Below are 22344 nucleotides of genomic sequence, written 5' to 3' on the forward strand. Positions count from 1 at the left end.
AATTTCTCTAGAGACAATGAGATTACCCCCCATCCCCCCTCATTTTCCTCAAATAGTGTTTGTCTCGCTAATAATTGCAAAAAAAAATGCTGAAGCTCTTAAACTAACTAACAAAACAGGAAACAAAAAGTTTTTAAATTGGCTTTGAATGGAAAAGATGTTTAAAAAAAAAAAAAAAAACACATTGCTTAACATGAAAAAACACAAAGTACTTTGGAGAGTTTGTAACCGCTTTTAAAATGCAATTTGTATGCACATTATCATACTACCTTCTTGCAAGCTTATTTATCAGACATTGTGCACATTGGGACATATACTTGACTGAATCAGCGTTGTCTCTTGAAGTCTTTGTAAAATTGCAATGTTATTAAAAAACAGACTCTTGATATTTCATATGCTGTCTGTTCTCATAAGAATACAGAGCAATTCTGTACAAAATGTGCAGTAGGAAGGTCACCATGATGGTGTTACCTGGCCCAACAGGGCTGGTTGGGCCAGCGTCCATGTGGTGAGCCTGAGTGCTTTGGGTGCACCTGATAGGGCGAGTTTCTGGATCGCCGGTGTGATCTCAGTAGCTCCTTGGCTTCTGCGTCATGGGAGTTTGCCGAGCTTGGGGGTGAGATGGGCTGTGCACCGTTCTGCACTGATGAAAGGTTAACTGCCTGATCTTTGCCCAACACAGAAACCACTGTGACCCAATATTCAGTACTGGTCAGGCCCAGAATCAATGCTGCGTAAGTGTTGTCCGCCACAACTGCTCTATGAATGGATGCGAGGCCTCCTGGGTTTGAGAGGGGAATTTTAGACGGGCATTTCGTACAAAGTAGCTCACTGCTCAAATCGTGTCTTTATGTTTCTGCCTGTCTTTGTCTGTCTCGGTTTGCTTCATATACTGCGTCGTCTACGCCCTTTTCTGGATGATATAGGTTTTAGCCAGAGGTGGATAGAGTAGGCAAATATCGTACTCAAGTAAGAGTACTGTTACTTTAGAATAATATGACTCAAGTTAAAGTAAAAAGTAGTCATCCAAATATTTGCTTGAGTAAGAGTAAGAAAGTACTCAATGACAAAACTACTCAAGTAAAGAGTAACTTGTGAGAAACTACTGCTTTTCAATCGGGGCATTAACATTAAATAAAATTTAAAAAATAAATTAAATAAATCAATATCTGAGAATCTGCATGACAAAGCTGTCGTTTTTTTTTTTAAGTCTGTTAAGTAAAGACACTTGCGTGGCTATTTATTTCTTATTTTTTTCCCCCAAAATGAGTCTTTTTGATTGGCTCGCGAAGGCTACGTGCGCGGTTATGTTACTGGATTGTTTCATCTGATTGGTGAATTGGAGTCAAATGACATTCGTGATCACGTTGGATTGGCGCAATGGACGCCCTATGCGGAAGTCGAAGATGGAGTCTAAAAATAGACACGCAGACACAAGAATGGATGAATAAAAGTAGCAAAAGGCATGTTGTACATTGTAACGGTGTAAAAGTATGATCCTTTTTCACATAAATAAGTGAAAGTAAAAGGTACGATGCATTTGATGTACTCTGACAAGTATAGTTTATCAAAAATGTGAAATGAGTAAACGTAACGGAGTAAATGTAGCCCGTTACTACCCACCTCTGGTTTTAGCTGTGTGGTGTATTTATTATTATTTTGTTTGTTTGTTTTTAGTTTATCTTATTATATTTAGCTTTTTTCGCTTCTTTGTCTTTTTTGTTTGTTTGTTTGTTTGTTTTCTGAGCTTCAGAGAGGGCAGGGATAGGTCACCACACTCACATGCACACTAATACAAATTGCATGACAGAAGATAGAAAATGCATGTTGTACCTGTATCGTTTTTTTACCAGTCTTTGCATTAACCACATAAACACATGCAGACGTGTATAAGGAAAAAAAAGGGGTTTGCAATCATAATGTATCATAATTATGTCAAGGCGGTTTTCCACCACTGGAATAAATTTAATAACTTATTAACATTTCAAGAGTTGCTCATGGGAAATTAAACACTAAGTGACCACAACAATATGAATACTTATAGAATCTGATGGCATTCTAACAAGCAAGCTTAAAGATAATAATGCTCAGTTTTTGGTGGTTTTCTTTTAACAATATATTTATTGTGTAGTTTGCAGGGAGTGGTGTTGTATCAACCAAAATATTACAGACAGCTCTCTGTATGATGCAGTGTGGCTCGACACTCCTGCAAACTATAACCACTTCAATAAAATATATCATTAAAAGAATATCTTTATGACAGGGTCAATCAAAATGGAGCCATTTTTGTTAGCCACTTTTTTTGATACAGCTCTTGCAGCTCAAGCAAGTGGTAATAAATTTGCTAGCAGTCAGTGTACTGGACATGGGTTTATTTCTCATTTGAAACTTATAGTGCTAAAAAGTTAAGTTGCCGTTATCGAGGCTGTTTTCTCAGTTTAATACTTGACAGTGAAAAGTACTTGGCAATGTTTTGCATGCAAATCCACATGACCTGTCATTTGGCTTGCAGTGAGATTGTTTATCTTCAGCAATGCTGTTGTTTCTGCAGCTTTGGAATGTTTTACCCTGCAAAGAATGTTTTTTTTTTTTTTTTTTTAAATACAAAGTGTGTTATTGTGTGTTTGGAACAACAGCATTTGCAAATACTTGCTTTTCCATGTGGAATCCTCCAATCTACTTCCCCTCCTCATGTTTGATTTTTCCTCCATTGCTGCTTCCCTGGGTCATCATATCATTTCTCTCTTCACAGCAAAATGTGATGAGGCTCTGGCCTCTCCTTTGCCGCACACAGCGTTCTCCAGCTCATCAATCTTCTCAAATGGATATGCACCTGGATATGCCAAGCTCAACCGGCGAGGAGGTAAGGCTGACACGCACACACGCACTCACTGAAACCTGCAAGTGCACTCAACATGTTCATATGAACACTGTGAACAGAAGTAATTTCAAGGCTGTGGATGTAAACATCCATCGCCATTTTTTTTTAACAAACTAATCTAAGCTTCCATAGGGAATTAGACACTGATATCTTTTTTTGACAAATACGTTCCTTGTGGAGATTGGGACATTATCTTGTCACCCAAGACGAGACTTTACGCCGATCTGATCGGTGTGATCGGTATCGGCCGATAATTAGCATTTTATGCTGATTGGCTTTCGTGTCATAATTCGCCCATCCGTTCAATGACGTCATCGATCGGCTCCGCACAAGACATAAACTCCGCGTCGCCATTGCGTATGAATCCAAAAGCTAGTTTATTTTTAGCCTGATCACGTGTCTTGTGGCGCAGTACTGTAACTATCTGACGGCCAATAAAGTTTTTTTTCAATCATGTCGGTTAAAAAATACGTTATTTGTGTGGGACTACTTTGCGGTGTTTCAGACAAACAACATGTAAGTTATTTGCAGTATATGCAAAAATCCTGTTCGTGTCAAGCCTACCCAAGACTGAAGCTCAGTTCCCCATAAATCCAGAAACCGAGGGGAAAAGACCATACAACCCCTCCAAATACTGATTCATTCAATATGTTTTTCCATTACATTTGGCATTTAAATGAAAACAAATTGCAGAGGAGTACATTGGTTAAAAAGAATTGTATTTTGGGTTTCTGTTCTGTATTTGTTTGATCCGGACTCCAAAGGGGTTGAAGTGTTTCTGGAGCCTGTGGAAAGTATTGTACTGTATGTCTGGTCACATGGAGGCTGACGCACAAAAAAATCATTTTTCATACTGTATTTAGCACATTGACTAAAACACAACAAACAACAAAACAACAACACACACTCAAGCTTAGCTCATGTAAATATTTTGTTGTCGTATCCCTCCAATGACTGAAATACACCAGTCAATTTCCAAATTAACACCACTTTTCCATACAGCTCAGTCCGGGGAGGAATAAAAGTCCACATTTATGCATGTGAAATGGAATTATTGGCTGCACTTGTTGTACTCTTTCTGTATTTAGCAGGAAAGAATCCTGATTTGACTTGGTATAGCAATACACTTTAATTCTGTGTATGTCAGTTAGACAAGAGACTGGGGTAACAACAGCGACCAATTCTGGAACTAATAGACTTTGTCAACGGCAGTTTAAGGGACAAATGGAATCTATTTTTGGACACACTGTTCAGTCCCGATGGGCCCTTTTATCCGATATCCGTTATATCTGGGTCTGTTTTGTTGAGGTTCCACTGTATATGTATAGATTTTGCAACATATGTGTTGTGCTTGTAGCCAAAGTATGTGTGTGTTATAAATGTGATAAGTACAACAGCAATCTAGGACGTCTACGTGGACCACGATTGCAATATATGGAGTGTCTACGTGCCCATGACTGACTGTATCCAGTGAGTTGTCATTCACATATCCATAAATACAGTATTATTTTGAAATCAAAAGCCATTCCTAAATGTTGTTTTAGCTGGTTCATGAAATAAAAACACTGTTCAGGTGTTATGAGTGTCAGAAAAGCACAAAGTATGCATAAAAGTCACTATATGCTTAATATTTTTTTCATTCCCAAAAAAAACATTTTCTCTGCTTTCTGGGAGAAATTGTTGAATTTAGTAAAGCCTGACTATATTAAACTACTATGGAACAGAAAAAGGCAGAAATAAACTTTTTGTTCTGCTCAAAGAAGAGTCTATTCATTCATTGGGTAGATTTGGTGTATACATATAGTCGTAGAACCCAATATTCTGTGGATCTTGAAAAGTCAGTCAAAATGCTCTAAAATGGCTGGTACTCTTGGGGTTGCATTTTATGAAATGGGTAGCATTGAATGAATTAAAAGATATTTTATGTGCAAGGCTGATTGAAGGATTGCGTCCCCTTGAATAGTTTATAAAATAGTGTGACGGGTGGTGAAGAAAGAAAGACTCCCAGGAAAATATTTGAGAGCCACAAATCTGTAATATGGAGATGAAAAACTGGATCGTTCTCAGGCACAACAGTTGTGATGGTGTCCTTCTATGACCATGCTCTTCTGTGTTCACAGCCATTCAAATTGTTTTTTTTTTTGTCTTATTTCTGGAAGACCTTCTTATATCTACACCCTCGCACATTAGTCAAACATGCGCAAAGTTGGTCTCGTAAGTCATTGATAATGAGAAACTTCACCCCCAAAAGTATCTCAAAGATCCCAAACGTATCTGGACAAACGTACTGTGAGGAATAGGGCCTCCCTCCTAGCAGCTACTGCCAAGGAAGACACAGAATCAATGGGAGACACTGGTCTTATTAGGCTGCGCTTGAGGAGTCAGACAGCTATTCAGTCGTGCCATACGTTTACGTGATTATTCATTTTCTCCAGTAACAAACCTCGGTGGGGGTGGGAGGTTAAGACAGTGAGAGTAAAATAAGTTCGTGTTCGGTTGCTTATCTGTATACTGTATGTGTAAAAGTTGAAATACCAACAGGAATAGGTTATTGATTTGTATGAATAAAACGGAATCAAACCAATTTACACGGCCTCTTACAATTGTATGAAATCGTGTGGAAATGTCAGAGCGAGAACAACCATGAATGACCACAAAACAATAGTGAGGTCATTTGCATAGTGGTACATTTGTTACTTAATCCTAACTTGTGCTAGACTCTCCCTGACAGACCTGCCCATCACATGCCAGAAACATTTTCAGAAACAGAATGACGAGCTTCACATTGGGAGTCACATGAGCTGCCCCTCTCTACACAAGCCAATCGAAGACAGATGCCTTGTGGATACATTTTCGTAAAATAGAAGAGGGATGGAGAGGAGGGAATGGGGGGTGGAAAAATTGGAGAGAGGACACAGAGGAAGTAAAGATGAGGAGGGATGAGCAGGGCAGGCGCTTTCCTTGGGCCAATTATTAAAATAGGACAAGACTGATGGATAGGTTGTCGTAGAAATGTATGTAGTTGATCACAACAATGAAAGTATTGTTAAAGTCTGATTCGGTGATACATACACAACTTCATGCAAGTGTATTAGCCTTACAGACTTTGGATTGAACAAAGAGGCCAGAATGAGATTGTCATGGCGAATCCTTCATATTACACCCCCCCCCCCCCCCCCACCTCCCCTTCTTACTTTACTCATTCAACTGTCTCTTTCCATCACATCCATTTCTTTCCTGTTTTCCATCTCATTTTCCTCCACCCACTTTCCATTTTCTAAAGTTACATTCTCAATCCCGCTCACTATTTTTTCCCTAAAATTCAAATTATACTTTATTCTGCCCTCCATCTCCCTAAAAGTTCCCCTAAAAATTCATTTAAACGAGTGACATCACTGGAGTCCAAGAGTGCTGTGTCTTCTCAACAATTATCCCCATCCATCTTCTGTGAAGTATTGTTTTTTTTGTGTTTTTTTTTTTCCTCTTGCGTGTCATCTTGTCGAGCTGTTTGATGTCCTGAGCCATTGCACTCATCCGTTGATAATGGCGGGCCGCTTCTAATTAAATTACTTCGTCTCCATGTGCCCCATGACAGAAAGATGAAGCACCGGCAGAGGGCAAACCAGCTGCTGACTCTCTGTTGCCTTTCTCAAAAGTCGAGCATCACAATTCATTTCCATGATGACTCTGTGTTAATGTTGCTATGAGAAGAACTTTGGAACATGCACATTTTTATTATTTTTTTCTTCACAGCCACAAAATAGATGAAACCTGCAAGCACAAAAAAAAAAAAAAACACGCATTTTACACGCTCACCTACTCACTTATTTACACTGACAGTGAAGGTCTCTTCATGACGGAAATTCTAATTATTCGCCTGTGAATATTTCACAGCAAAACTCATCCCACCAAGAACAATGGAAATAAGAGTCATTCAATAATGAATCACAAGAAGCTCATTTATCCATGCCTTATGTTGTGTTATCCAGGACTGTACCGGGTGCACCATAATTGACTTCTTCTCGACGTATTTTATATCCTATTGTCATGTTTTAATCATATATTAAAATGTAGTGAGAAATACAGAAAACAAACCACGTCTGCCATGATTATCATATGAATTTAAAGACGCACAACACGGACTAAGAAAAAAAAATCAAGAATAATAATGCAGGTTTTTAACAGCTTAAGAGCTTTTTTTTTTAATTTGTGAAAACTGCTCCACTTAAGTCATACAATTGTGTCATGTATGTGACTACAAGCTGGAACCTACACATGATATAGTGCAAGGCGCTTTCGGAAACCTTTTCACCCTCCGTTAGGAGATCTGGATCTACAGTACATCCGGGAAAACAACCATTTTACAATAGTTAATGTGAAGTTTACAATTTCTTTGAAACAAAAAAAGTTCAGTTTAATTTTCAACCGAGACATTTAATTGAGGCCGTAAAAATAATGTCACAATTATTAAGCTACTGTATATGTGATCCTATGAGGCAGCACAGGGTAGTAGTGGTTAGCACATTTGCACCACAGTCAAGAGGTTATGGGTTGGAATGCATGCATATCAGGTTAACCCAGGGACTCTTAACTGTCCATACATGTCAATGTTAATGTATTTTTATTTTTTTTGTGTGCTCCAGCTCACCTGTGACCCTAATCGGGACAAGCGGTGTAGAAACTGGATGGAGAGATGGATATCATCATATATAATTGAGTAAAATAGTCTTAAAAGCTCACAGTTAGTCCAGGATATATAAATTAAAGATGATTTATGCAGTTTTGAAACTGCTCGCAAGGTTTGAATGTAACTCATTTGTTTTTGGAATGTACAAACAATTCAAAATATAAGAGGTGATCAACTTAACTGACGACTCAGTGAGAACGGTGACGTAATGTATGCGGTCGTTTTCCCAGCGCTGCCATGCAGCTTTCCACGTACAGGGCACCACCTTTATATATCTGTATCCTTGATTTGTCTCTCCCAAGAAGGAGCTGCCCAATTCCTTGTTTTTAACTTTTGTCGCTAAATGGGGACAAATAATCCGGCCAAGAAACTATAATAGTTTCCCTTGTGAAGTTTATGTGCGTCCCCGCAAGCCTCCGTGTGTGCGGTGGCCATGTGCAAATGATTGACAGATTACTCAGTCATGCCTCCGGTCTCTATGGTCTCTGATTGACTATTTTTGTCATGCAATGCCAAGTTTTTAATTAATCATTTAAATTAAAGGCATTAGATGGGGCCAGAAGAGGGGTGATTTTTCAAAAGATGATTTCAATATTTTTCCTAATTTCAGGTCATACAGTATTAACATATAGGTTTATGACAAAAAGTGATATTTTTTTTGGACTGCAAACTCTACCTTTTTTACTTATACTCAATGTTATCACTCACCAATGTAAAAACAGAGCGAATAGTTTTAAAAACTGCTAGAAATGTTAATGACAATTGATGACCGCCCCCCCCAATACCTTGTGTTGATTTCTATGCAACATAAATTCTTGTGCTCCAAATTGTCAGACCAGAATATAAATATATATACTCTCGAAATGAAAACTTTCAGTTCAGGAGTATTTAACATTGACTATATGAACACTGTGTTTTGGCATGGGTCCGGTCCCAACTCAACATAACTGTGGTTTTAGAAGAACATATTATTTTGTAAAAACAAGGGACACTAAGACATCAATTTGGATGAAATACAACGAGAATTAAAAAATATTTTCTTATATTCACCCTACCGAGCAGGGTCCGTTTGGACCCCAGGTGACTTCTGTAATGAAGAAAAAAAAAAACGAATATTAAAAACATTACAGTGCCTGGTTTTTTACTTACTTAAATGAATCTTTTGGGTATGTATTATTTTTTTTTAAATATGTATTTTTTTTTTCAGGTCCGTGTGAGATATTATGACACAGCAGCAATTTTCTTATTAGGGTCCACCTGGACCCCGAGTGAAAATATCGATTTTCTGAAACGTCGATACCAAATGACTAATACAATAATTCAGTTTCTTTGGAAATTCATGTTTGTTGTTTTTTTTTTTTTTTTAGATAATAAACATATTTCTAAACAATAAGATCTTGTCTTTTTCACTTATTGAAAATATAAGCCAGTTCTCGATGGGGTCCCAACAGACCCCGCTTGGCATAATTTGTTTGTCAATGTCGGTAGGATGAAGGTTAAAAAAACCAAAAAACTATCAACCAGAGCTGCATCCTTTCCTTCATAACAGTCTGTGCAAATACAAAATGTTTAACTTATCCAGGCATACCAATAATCATTTTATTTTATTTCTCAATCTGACAGACTTGTGTAGGATTTGAGCTGTCGAATATTATTTTTCATCTCTCGACGCATAGCTGTCTTCCACGTTAAAAGCTCTGTTAACAACAACCAATGGTTTAAACAAAGATTTCCTTTCAGCGTGATAATTATACCACACCCCCAACATGTAGGAACCCAAACTGTGTTCACCCAAACTTCCCCTATTTGATTCACACCGAATGCCCTTTTTTCTTGCTCGCTGCTGGAAGCATTTTTTCCGTCTGTGATTTGTTGTCTTAGGTTAGCGTTGGTCATTTCTCTCTCACAAGAAACAACAGAGGAGGGAGTCAGCTTGACAGTCTAACAAGAGATGAACAAAGGCAAGAAAAGCAAGTGGTGAGATACGCTGAGGCATTGGAACCTCGTTTGATTCCAGTTGAAAGGAACCAAAGGGAGCTTTCATAGCCTTCCTTGAGGTCTTGCTTTAATGACACACCCGAGGGTTTCTTGAATGCTATGAATTGGGACATAAATGACAGGAAATATCCCCTCGCTTTATTGGCTTTAATTTTTGAAAAAGGGTCATTTTCAGGAATGATCCCATAGAATGCTAATTTGATTTTCCAACTGTATTTTCCTCGTCTCTGGGCCAGAAATTCTCATAATTCTTAATTGAATTAATAATACAATTTGCAGTGATGTCGTACTGCTCTGTATTATACTGAGAGGTGTTGACAATCAAACTGAGCATGCAAACACTTTGATAGAGCTCTTATACTGACTCTAATTGTGTTAAAGTAAAGGTAGGTACTGTATTTTTCACCTGTTCGATGAACAACCACATTTGTTGTCTGCGTTGAAACCATCCCAGAGATGCAGTGGGCAGCAACCAGACAGGTCAATCAAGCTGACTAGAAATTGATTTGACATGTTTTTAGTTGTGGAAGGAAACCAGAGCGCTCAGGGAATAGCGAAAATTCACGAGCAATAGATGAACCCCCGAAAAAGTTTATAAATGTCTGCATTAATAGTTTAAATGCAAAATATACTAGAAACTATGATCCCAAAACACTTAAATCCACTTTCAAACTCATTTGACCTTATATTACCCTGTAAAAAAATGGCTTACAGATAATGAGTGATTTTTAATACTGCGCCCGAAGGTCGAGGACGCTGATGTATATGCCGCTTCTACTTTCCTATTAGCAATTTAATTAGGTTTTTGACTCACTGTTATATAGATAATATCGCTTCTTTGTGAAAATACATAAACGCAAACGGCTCTTTCTTTTTAGTTTGGCACTTGCTTTACCTTAAGTTCAGACAAGGCAACTCTAACGTATTTGTATAGCACAATTCATGCACAAGGCAAATTCAAAGTGCTTTACAATGGCAGAAAAAATACATTCAGCACAGAACTTCTAAATCAATTATGAAGATGATTTAAAGGTAAACGGTTAAACGGAGATATTAAAATGATAAAAGTAAAAGAGTTTAAGCAGTACAAGTGCCTTAAAAGTCACGAAAAAAAGATTGTGCATTTAAGAGAAACTTACAGTAAACAATCTGGTTTTTAGGTTGAAGAGCTGACAGTAGACCTCAGTTGTTCCACAGGTGAGGAGCATGATAGCTCAATGCTATGTCACTATTTTTAGTTCTAATTATGGGAAGAGGACTGAGGACTCTGGATGCTTCATATGGAACTACTAAGTCCAGGATGTATTTTAGTCCAAGACCATTTAGTATTTTGTAGACACATTTTTTTCCTATCCTTTAACTAGCAAAAAGCCAATGTAATGATTTGAGGACTGGTGTAATATGGTCCTGTTTTCTGGTGGGAGTTAGGACTGGCAGCAGCATTCTGGATCAGTTGCAGGTTCTTAATTGATTTCTTATGTAGACCCGTAAAGACACCATTACAATAATCTAACCCTCTGAAAATAAATGCATGAACAAGTTGCTCTGAGTCTTCTCTAGACATGGAACCCATGATTCTAGCAATGTTCTTCAGGTGGTAATATGCAGACTTAGTAATTGCTTTCAGGTGGTTGTTAGAATCCAGGCCTTGGTCAATAATGACATTGAGGTTTCTGGCTTGATTTGTAACTTTTGGTAACATGGCATGGCATAGCCGTGAACAGCTGATCAGATGTTAACCTACACCACATCCAGTAGTGAGCCAGACCTTTCTATTAATCATCTTAAGAAGAGTACCACCGCTCGGTTTTTCAGCGAATAGTTATAAGTTGGGTTGTACGGGGAAAAAAATGCGAATAGGTGACTTCGTGAATGGTGAATTGCGAATTGGTGGGGGTTGACTGTACAGTATATCAATATGTCAATCATCCAGTCGTAGACCCAATCAGGACAAAAATATGGAAAATGTGTCTCATTCAAAGCACGAAAGTGTATTTAGAATTTTGGGACCTAGTTTGCTGTATTTTTTTATTGATTTATTTAATAATTGTATAGTTTACCGACTTGGGTTTTTTCGTTTGCTAGGTTTTGGGTGTTTTATTTTTGAGAAACATTAGCTTGTGTTTCTTTATAGTTTTTATTGGATCCATCCATACAAGTTTCTGGCATTTAAGATCACACCGTATGGTCTTCTCCTTCATCTTTCCGAGCTGAAGTCGTTTCTTTGACCTTCTCTGCTCCATCATTCTCGTACCCCATTGTCCTCGTCCTCCTCCTTAAGGCCCTGAACATCTGTGCATGTGACAGGCGAGAGGATGGTGACAGCAGTCCCCTGATGCTCCTTCCCCTCCCTTCCATCCTCCGCTCTCTCTTCTTGAACTGGCTCTTGCTCACTCCGTCGTCTTCCTCCCCGGTCTTTGCCAACCTCCTCCATCTCTCCTTTAGTCTGTCAACCTCTTGTCACTTCCCTCTATCCTCCCTATGGCGCTCACCTTTGACTGCACCCCTTGGCTCTTCTTTATCCAGACCTCTCTTTCTCCTACCTATGACAGCATTTGCTCATCTCGCTCCTGCAGTACTTCATTTTTGTGTGGCTTTTCTGACTCCCAAGCATCCTTAAATTTTTCTCTTGGTGACCTCTAACTATCAGTATTAAAGTTTGTGTTTAGCTTCCATTCATATTAAGTCATTAACTCGCAGGACATTATCCTCCTGATTTCATCTTCGGATCACTCTTTTCAATCCGTGTGCAAGCTATTTCTTTAATTAACAAACCAGTGTACAATGTGTGTAAAAGTACTAAATTATTTGTTACAACTAAATTAGGTATTTCATAGGATTTTCAACATATAAATATTCCACTGCTAATAGTGGAAAACTGACAAATTTTTGTGTGTAATTAAAAAAAAAAAAAATCATTATGTTTTAAATGGGCCGACTGGTTAGCACATCTGACTCACAGTTCTGAGGACCGGGGTTCAAATCCCGGCCCCGCCTGTGTGGAGTTTGCATGTTCTCCCCGTGCCTGCGTGGGTTTTGTGAATGTGAGTGCGAATGGTTGTTTGTTTCTATGTGCCCTGCAATTGGCTGGCAACTGGTTCAGCCTCCTGCCCGAAGATAGCTGGGATAGGCTCCAGCAGCCCGCGACCCACGTGAGGCTAAGCGGTAAGGAAAATGGATGGATGCATGTTTAAAATGTAAAATGCCCAAAGTTCAACCAATTTGAAAATGTGCCAATGTATTTTTGTTATGATTTGAGAAGAATACAGCATTTACAGGGTCGTTTGTCTGTTCTGATGTTAGGGATTCCCAAACTGGTGCATTTTTGAGTTACACATGGATCATTTTACACTTGAGACTATGTGAGGGACTGCACATGTCATGGAAACAATGACCCGGGAGCAACGAATCCCTGCAATTTGTCATCACGGAATACAGATACAGTAATCCTCCGCTATAACACGGTTCTTGTGTCGCAGTCCCGCTGTATTGCAGCTTTTTTATTACAGTTGTCACTCTATTTTTTTTTCTGTTATCCATTGCTCCTGCTCTCTCTCTCTATATCTTATGTGTTTAGGCCTGTTGCAATAGCAATTTTTTTTAGGACAGTATATTTTCCCCAAAGCTATCATGACAAACAATAGTATAGTTGTTTTTTATGCCATTGATATAATTATATTAGAGCATAATAGTAACTGCATTCTTTTTAAGAACAATTCACGTTTAATTCTAATTCTAAGAGCAATAAAAAAAAATGATTAGATAAAAAATATCAATAAAACAGACTCAGACAAAAATTGCACTTAAATATAAAACATTTGGCACAAATGTATAAACAGTCATTAATGCTTTAACAGGCAATACACTGCCAATCAAGTTTCCAGTTGATTAAGAAAAAGTGGAAAGTATGTATAGCAACATTAATAACAGCAGAACAAGTGGATCAAAGCAACCTGTTTTGATACTTTATATAATATGAGCGTAGGTGCACCATATATAGTACGCTGTCACATTTGTGTTTGCAGTGTGTTGGGCAAAGGGTTCCATAATTACAAGCTGACGGGAAATGGGAAATCTGTGTTTTTCACTTCCAGCTGAAGAAATTGGGTGGGATGGTTGTTTTTCGTTGGTATTCGTGAGATGGCCGCGTTCCTCTGGCTCAAATCCCAAATGTTCCCATATCGTCGGGTTGGCATGAGGCTTTGGAACTAATCCATTACCTGTGCAGCTACCGGCTCGCCGTCAGAAAACCTAGCTTTGTGTGCACAATCGTCCGCATTTCAAAAGCATGCTCGCGTGCGCACACTCAAATAAATAAATAAATAAGATAAAAATATTTAAAAAATATATAATTTCTAAATCTAAGTTTAGTTCAAAGCAAAATTAAAAAGATGTTCCCAGGTCTACAGGTTGGCTGATCCATCGGCAAGGACAGCAATGACTGAAAACTGCCTCGCCATTTTTTTGGTTCTAATTTTAGGAATTGTTAAAAGGCCTACATTGACTGTTCATGCCAGCAAATGTGCTGGTGATGTGATATAGTAAAATATTACTTTTACAATACAACTTCCTTGTGTAGGCGGCACGGTGAATGACTGTTTAGCACATCTGCTTCACAGTTCTGGGGACCCGGGTTGAAAATCCAGCCTCACCTGTGTGGCGTTTGCATGTTGTGCCCGTGCCTGCCTGGGTTTTCTCTGGGTACTCCCGTTTTCTCCCACATGTCAAAAACAGGCATGGTAGGTTAATTGATGACTCTAAATTGTCCGTAGGTGCGAATGGTTGTTTGTTTATACAGTATGTGCCCTCTGATTGGCTGGCAACCAGTTCCGGCCCGCCTCTCACGCAAAGATTGCTGGGATAGGCTCCAGCATGCGTGTGACCCTAGTGAGGATAATCTATCTAGATATTTGAAGGGCATCGGAATATCCCATTACGGTCTTGTCATGTGACTTTATTAATGCACTGTCAGAAAACGTGCAAAAAAGTTTCCAGTGAGGTGAGGCTCAACTTTGAATGAAAAGACATTAAACTCTTGCAATGGCCTTCCATTTATCATCACCTCTTATTGAAGAATGAGGAGTCATGGTTTATGACTTTCCACTCTCTCCTATTGTCCTGAGTTTTAGGTACAACTTTTCCAATTTTTTCTTTGTGTTTCATGTGATTTGAAGCAACTGTGTTCTATTTGATGTCATCCCTCTCATCACTTTTGAATGGACTCATTTGGTCTCTCCTTCTCCCAGGTTTCTCATTCTTTCATTTTTTGCCTTTCCCCTCCCTCAACCTCTCTTCACTTTTGCCCTCATCCATCACTTAACCATAACAACGCTCCCCTTTCTTTTCCTTTTCCATCCCATCCACTTGCTATCTCATCTCGTGCCTCCCCACTATACCAAATCCATAAAACCTGCTCTCATCCCTCCCTTTTCTGGCTTATCTCATTCATCTGTCTTACTCTTCCATGTCTTCAGCATGCTCCCGCCCTTCCTCATTCCATGCACCATCTTGTCATTCACTCCCACAGTCCTTCCTCGGATCGTTCTCGAAGCATCACATCGCCTCGGCCGTTGTCCACTCCGCTAACTTCACTATCGCCTTTGTTTAACCTTCGCTGTCTCTCTGCTCACCCGACACAAAATGTCTCACTCTCCACCCATTCCCTCATCCTCCTCTATTTTGATAGTGTTTTTTAATCTCAGGGGAATGGCTTAGCGGCAATGGGTTTTTGAGGTATTGACATTCTACAGATACTGGTCCAGTTTATCTGAAGTCAGGGCCGGAACTGGAGGATAATAGCTGTGTAATTGGATAAGATATAGGAATATTGTCAACGGGTGGAATACATCACAAACCAACGCACACTATTTCATCATGTGACATAATCTCTCATGCCCCCTTGACTATGGCTCCCTTTTTCTCTTGTTGACCTTAAACAACCAGTTTTAACTGTCATTTTCCAAAATAGGCACATTTATCTCTTTCGAGCCTATACAAAACAAAATCTTGGCTGGGGACCATTTCAGGGTGTACCCCGCCTCTCGCCCGAAGATAGCTGGTATAGGCTCCAGCGCGCCCGTGACCCTAGTGAGGATAAGTGGTACGGAAAATGGAAACTAAATCTATCACAAAGAGTCACTGTGATATGGTGAGTTTGTAGTCGATCCACCACCCACTCTCTTACTGATTTCACAGTTGTGAATGTATAATATGTGCACATTTGCCTGCCTATCTTTCAGTATGCACTCATTTTGCTCATTCTTTTTCAACTGGTCATTATATTCCATTAATATCACATCTGTGTTTATTCTCTATATGTCACTAAATATAAACCTGTATTTTTATTTTTTTTATTTTTTTTACTTTTGGCACAATTTACCCTGATTCGGGGTAAATCAGTAGTTCGGGGCAAGGAAACTGTCCTCTGCCTCAGGTTGACACTTTGAAGTGTGAGGGGGACAAGTTCTGGAATGTGTGTAGTGTCTTTTCAAACTACATTGGCAGAGCTGTGAACTCTCTAGCATCTACCTGAGTCATAGTTCATTATGTTTATAACAAAATGACCTTATACAAATTGAAGATCTTACCAGGCTCTAACACACCCATCAATTGCTTGTTCTAATGGTATTTTCCAAAACCACATTTGGAGTACGAGTTTGGGGTACAAATTTGAGTTATAGGAGTAATTCGTCTGCAGACACACACATCATATTTGGCGGGAACTCTTTGTGTTGCACTGCCATGTAGTATCATCACAATTTCCTCCTCTCTAGAATGTAACTATTGAACCAGAGTATCTCTCTTTAAATAAGCGGCAATAAATACATAACTGGCTGTACTGAGAGAATTTTCAAAATTTTAGTTTGCGGCATGAATGCTTATATTAAAAAAAAGAAACCGTCCTCAAATGTCTTGCATACTAATCCTCTTCGCCAAGATTTATAGGCCTCACCTATGCATAACTAGATAATACTGAAGAAGAGACCTTGTCACTCATCACATTCATATATAGCCAGAAGGCTCTGCATGTTAAGGACTAAATAAAACATGACTTTGCCCAAGCTTTGCAGGTGTCCGTCTTGGATGAGCAGGTCTCTGCTGGACACTGACCACTGATAAAACAACGACATATAATCTTTTTTACTGCACATGCTCATTGTAAAATGTTATGATGGCAATACCATGCTGCTTTTCCGCTTGTCTTGGGGGCTTGGAGCTGAGATAATCTGCCTTTTAAATTGCCACTTTATATCGGGAGAAGGGGGAGTGGGGGGGGAGTTGCTGTTTTTATTCATACCTGCAGCCATACCAACAACCTATTTTGAAGATTATTTACAGTATGTATCTGGATATATCTGTTTGTTCAGTGTGTGAAAAAATACAGTATATATATAAACCCTTTGGAAACTACACTTTTCCGCATGAATTGATCATGACGTGACCTGATCTTCATGTAATTTACAATAGACAAAAAAACAGTATGCTTAAACTAATACCACACAAATAATTCTTTCATGTCAATCTCTAGGCTAATGAGTTCTCCAAGAGCAAATTGGAGTCAGGAATCAGCCTACCTAGAGTCCAATCCATTTGACGAGATAGGAGTTGTTAGTTAAAGCAGTTAAAAACAGACACCAGTTTGGAGTTTTCTATTCTCATGACGCATTGCCCAATGTGAACCATACTCACATGAAAGAGCTCTCAGAGTGCCTACAATTAAGAATTGTTAACTTGCATGAAATGGAAAGGAACACAATAGTGTCTCTAAAAGCCTCAATGTTTATGGTAAGAAAGATGGTCTATAAATGAAGAAATTATTCTTATTCTTAGAAATAATACTGTTTACGGTCCTTTGTTCTTTCTATACAACAGAAAAGAGAGGTTTTACAGTATTTACATATTTTGACAATGCAACATCTATGGTAAATAACACTTTCTTCATGGAAACCTTTCTTTTCTGTTGTGTGAAAAGAATCTTAAACAGTGTTCCACAGCATGACACTACAAGCAAAACTATTGTGTGGCCAGATGAAATGAAAGTTAAGTTGTTTGAATGGAATGCACAACGCTACAGTATGCGGAGCGAAAAAAAGGCACAGCACACAACCATCAAAACCTCATCCAGCTGTGATGTAAGGTGGAGGGGGATTGCTTCTCTGCCTCAGGGTCTGGATGCATTGCTATCATCGACGGAAAAATACATTTCCAAGTTTATCAAGACATTTTGTTGAAGAACTTGAGACTATTAGGTATTCCAATTTAAGCGTAACAGAAGATGGGTGATGCAACAGGACAACAACCCAAAGAGCAGAAGTAAATCAACAACATAAATGGCTTCAACAGAAGAAACTACGCCTTCTGGAGTGGCCCACTCAGACGCTTGACTTTAGTTTTGTAAATACAGTCCAAAATTCCTTCTGGCTGTCGTTCAGGTCTGATCTGCAACAACAGGGAATGTTTGGCTGAAGTTATCTCGACCAAACGAAGGTTCAACCAGTTTTTAAATCCAAAGGTCCGTTTACCGTAACCTCTCATGTATAATGCACATTTTTTCCCAAAAAAATTGTCAAAAGTCAATAGTGCGCATTATACATGGGTATAGGGGAAAATGGAAAAATCTTTCACATTTTATAATGTATGCCGCCATCTAGAAGTTAAGAAAAAGGTGTACCCTTTAATTCTAGTATGCCACCGCCACCTAGAGGTTATGAAAAAAGTGTGCCTACACTTTCATTCCAATATGACGGGTAAATATGACTGCATATATGTATGTTGTAGTTGTGCTTATATGTTCACTTACCCAAACAGAATTTGTGAAATACTGTTTATTTTTAAATACAACTGATGACTGAACAACAACCATCATTAATTTCTTTATGGTTATGTTTTGTTTAATGATAATGCTTTTCTGAAATGCTTAACAGTTTAGTTTGAATCCCATTAAAATGAAATTAAATGTGTTGTGCCTGGTCCTTCATATTTTCTATAAAGAATTGTACCCATCTTACAAATTCTGCCTGGGTAATCAAACATTTCTCATTTACTAAATAAAAGTAGGGATGTGAATTTCAAAAAAGAGCAATTAAATAAAAATAAAGTATTAAGTGTTCGAATAAATTAACTTCAGAATAATTATTTGAAAAAACAATACAGGTAATACTTCATGTTTTAATCATATGGGTAAATCCAAAATCATGCATTGTAAAAATGCATTATACATAGGTAGAGAGGTTTAAGGGGTTAGAAGGGTGCGCATTATAATGAGAAATTACGGTACTTTCCACGCTGCAATTTTATATTTATTTATATTTATATTTGTTGTTTTCAGTAATAACAGGGAACTTCTTTCTCTGGTCATAGGTTAAGAAAACCGTGTCTATTGTTGTGACTTAAATGAAGATCAAAACATATTTTATGATTTTTGCAGAAATCCAATCAATTCAATAGTTTTCTTGCAACCCTATCTGAGATGGACATACAACATGAAACCTATTTTCAAATGTCTTGAACTCTGCAGGTGCTGGTGGATGGTCTCCACTCGATAGCGATCACTACCAGTGGCTGCAGGTGGACCTGGGCTCTAGAAAGCACTTGAGTGCCATAGCCACACAGGGTCGCTACAGCAGCTCTGATTGGACGACTCGGTACCGTCTGCTCTACAGCGACACAGGAAGGAACTGGAAACCTTATCACCAGGATGGTAACATTTGGGTGAGTGCGGCATTGTGTGTGTTTGTGTCATTCTGATCCAATGTAAGATTTCGCCAATAATTGTCATTTACGGGCAGTGTATGTGCTGCAGACTGTGGGCTGCTTGCCTCTGCAGCATTAGGGATGTTGTGGTCCAGCCATGTCTTGTTCTGAATCCCAAATGCCTTTGTTTCATGTCCATCTTTATGTAGAGTCGTACATGAGTAAACAGGATGGTCCTGAAATATCCACTGTGCGAAGATCAGTTCAGAATAACAATTTTTTTCTTTACAATGTACTGATGTGGTCACTCTAAGCATTATTCTGTTATCTTGGATACTTCACTCCAAATTAACTAATCTCTATCATTATACAAATACCTTCCACTTGAGTGGAAGGACTATTATTATGTATGATTTTTTATTTATTTGTTTTGTTTCTTCTGTATAATTCTGTTTTTAATGTTGTTTTATTTATGTACAGTATCACCGGGGGCTACAAAAGGTACTTACAAATAAAATGTATTATTATTGTTGTTGTGCGATTGGCTGGCTGTACTCTGCCTCTCTCCCAGAGTCAGCTGGCATAGAATCCAGCATACCTGGGACCCTAGTGAGGATAAATGGTGTGGAAAATGGATGGTTGGATTATTATTATTATTCACTATTACATGACATCAAGTGCCAAAGAAGACATACATAGTATCCTCTATAGGCTTACAACGATGCACCTAAATCTAAAATAAGTTATTAAAGGGTGTCCGTTTAACGCCTATGAAGCCAGACAAAAATGGTCAAATTGAGCTAATTGAGCATGGTCACAGCACAACTCTCCCACAATGGGAATGATGGTATTATTGGATACCACTGATTCAATACAATGTATGTTGTTTTAGTCAAGGACACAACACATTAAAGGACATTGTTTTCATGTTTATTTCTCAGATATGTAGCCAGGAGGCTAGGAACAGAATGGAACTTGGACATATTACATAAAATGGCTAGGCTGTGAACATTTTCTCCTCTTCTCCTGTTTTATGAGTATGCAAAACCAATAATTATGTATAGTTGGTAAGAAAGTATCAGCAATTGTTTTTGTGTGTGTGTGTGTGTGTGTGTGTTGTTGTTTTTTTATATGTCGGTACTCAGCTCAGTTTGTGGCCCTTCAGGTCTATTCATGATGGAAAATGTGGACTTTTATGGGTAAAAGTAAATTAAGCTGTTGTTTATGTGTTCTGCATCATAACTATTAGCTGTGATTATATATTTCAAAGTGTTTGTGTTTTGCTATTATTCTCGATTCATCGCCTCTGTGATTTCTGCAAATGCTCCAAAACACATTAATCTCCCTGTTGTTTGGAGAAACTACTGCTTGCGTTTTATGTATGACACAACATATAATGTGTGTATACATTGCATTTTTCATTCATTGCCTCTTATATTGAAAATATCTCATGTATGGATAGGTTCTTGCTCAAACAGTAATTGTTTCTGTTATTAGTATATATTACAATACTTATAGTTATTAGTGTATATACACACACAGTATATGTGTGTGTGCTGGATGTCATTCCTGGTATCTGCTAGAGCCCTCCACCCACCTTGGGTGTTACTGCCCCCAGTGCTGCATTATTGCTTTCACCATCCACTTCTCTCGCTCTTCCTTCAGTCTTTGGTATTTCTCCAGCTTATCGTGGTCCTTTTCCAAAATGGTGATGTCACTTGGGATTGCTAGATCTTGTATCTCAACCTTGGTCTTCTAATGTTTATCCACCACCACTGGCCATCACCAGTTTGTTAGTCTGGATCTGGAAGTCCTACAGGACCTTGGCCTGGTTGTTCTCAACCATCTTTGATGGTGTCTGCCATCTTGATTCTGGGACCTCCAGTCCATATGTTCTGGTACACTATTGCTGCTACCAGGTTATGCTGCTCCAGGTATGCCTTGCCTGCCAGCATCTTACACCCATTTGTGATGTGCTGCAGTGTCTCTCTGGCTTCTTTGCACAGCCTTCATCTGGGGTCCTGTGGGATGTGGCAGACCCCAGCCTGTATTGATCTTGTGTTAAGGGCCTGTAATTGTTCTGCCATGGTTAGTGCCTCTGGGCTGTCTTTCAGTCAAGCCTTTTCCAGCCACTGGTGTGTTTTCACGATGTCAGCCCCTTCTTCAACTTGTCAGTGACACATGCCATGCAGGGTCTTGTCTTTCCATGACAGCTCGTCTGGCTCCTTCCCCTTACTGGCTTCTGTTGCCTGAGGCATTCATTTATTACAGGGAGTTGCCAAAGGGGGCCTTCTTCTTGATGCATTCTTGGAGGCCTGTTGTTTCCTCCAGGATAGTGCTTGTGACGCTCACTAGAACCCTCTGTGCATTCTATGGAGCTTTCTTCTCTTGATATCAGGGAGTTGCATCTCTTCCAGTGGCCATGGTATGATGCAAGCGAGAAATCTGACTATTGTCAGGCCATAACTGTTAATGGCCTGGAAAAGATCCATTCAGCTGAGTATTAAGGATCTGTCTCACCCTCTTTAGTTATTTGGCTGTGCCCTTCCATCAAGTTGCCTCCTTGTGGTCGCCCTTTGCCTGTGGAATTCCAAGGTATTTGTAACTGTCCTGCACATATGTTATGATGCTCTCAGGTAGTTAAAACCCTTTGGCTGTGATCATGTTCCCTCTTCTAGATATAATTCGCCCGCACTTATCGAGTCCGAATAACATTCCAGTGTTTTTGCTGTGAGATGAATCGGGGAGTCAATGTCTCGCTCATTTTTTGCATACAGCTTGATGTCATCCATGTAGAGGAGGTGGCTGATCATTGTTCTACTTCTGAATCGATACCCTAAACCACTCTTGGTTATGATCTGACTGAGGGTGTTCAGGCCTATGCAGAACAGCAGCAGAGACAGAGCATCTCCTTGGAATATGCTCCATTTGATGTTCACCTGTGCACCTGGTTTTGAGTTGCCCTCCATAGTTGTCTTACCCAGCCTCATTGAGTTCTTGATGAAGGTTCTTAGGATCCTGTTGATGTTATACAGTTCCATTGCAGGCACTTCAATATCTATGTGTGTGGCATCGAGTCGGAGGC

At 39.0% G+C, this 22344-nt stretch overlaps 1 protein-coding gene across 1 annotated transcript in view; it reads left to right on the top strand.

Annotated features, from left to right (window-relative positions):
* The window catches only part of cntnap2a (contactin associated protein 2a), a 285876-nt gene that overhangs the window by 102093 nt on the left and 161439 nt on the right, over positions 1-22344 (top strand). Inside the window, exons 2-3 of the mRNA XM_061666622.1 lie at positions 2753-2863; positions 19084-19277. Coding sequence (XP_061522606.1) covers positions 2753-2863; positions 19084-19277 — 305 coding nt within the window. The remainder of the gene's footprint in view (positions 1-2752; positions 2864-19083; positions 19278-22344) is intronic.

This window comes from Phycodurus eques, chromosome 21, assembly GCF_024500275.1.
Source record: "Phycodurus eques isolate BA_2022a chromosome 21, UOR_Pequ_1.1, whole genome shotgun sequence".
Taxonomy (NCBI): domain Eukaryota; kingdom Metazoa; phylum Chordata; class Actinopteri; order Syngnathiformes; family Syngnathidae; genus Phycodurus; species Phycodurus eques.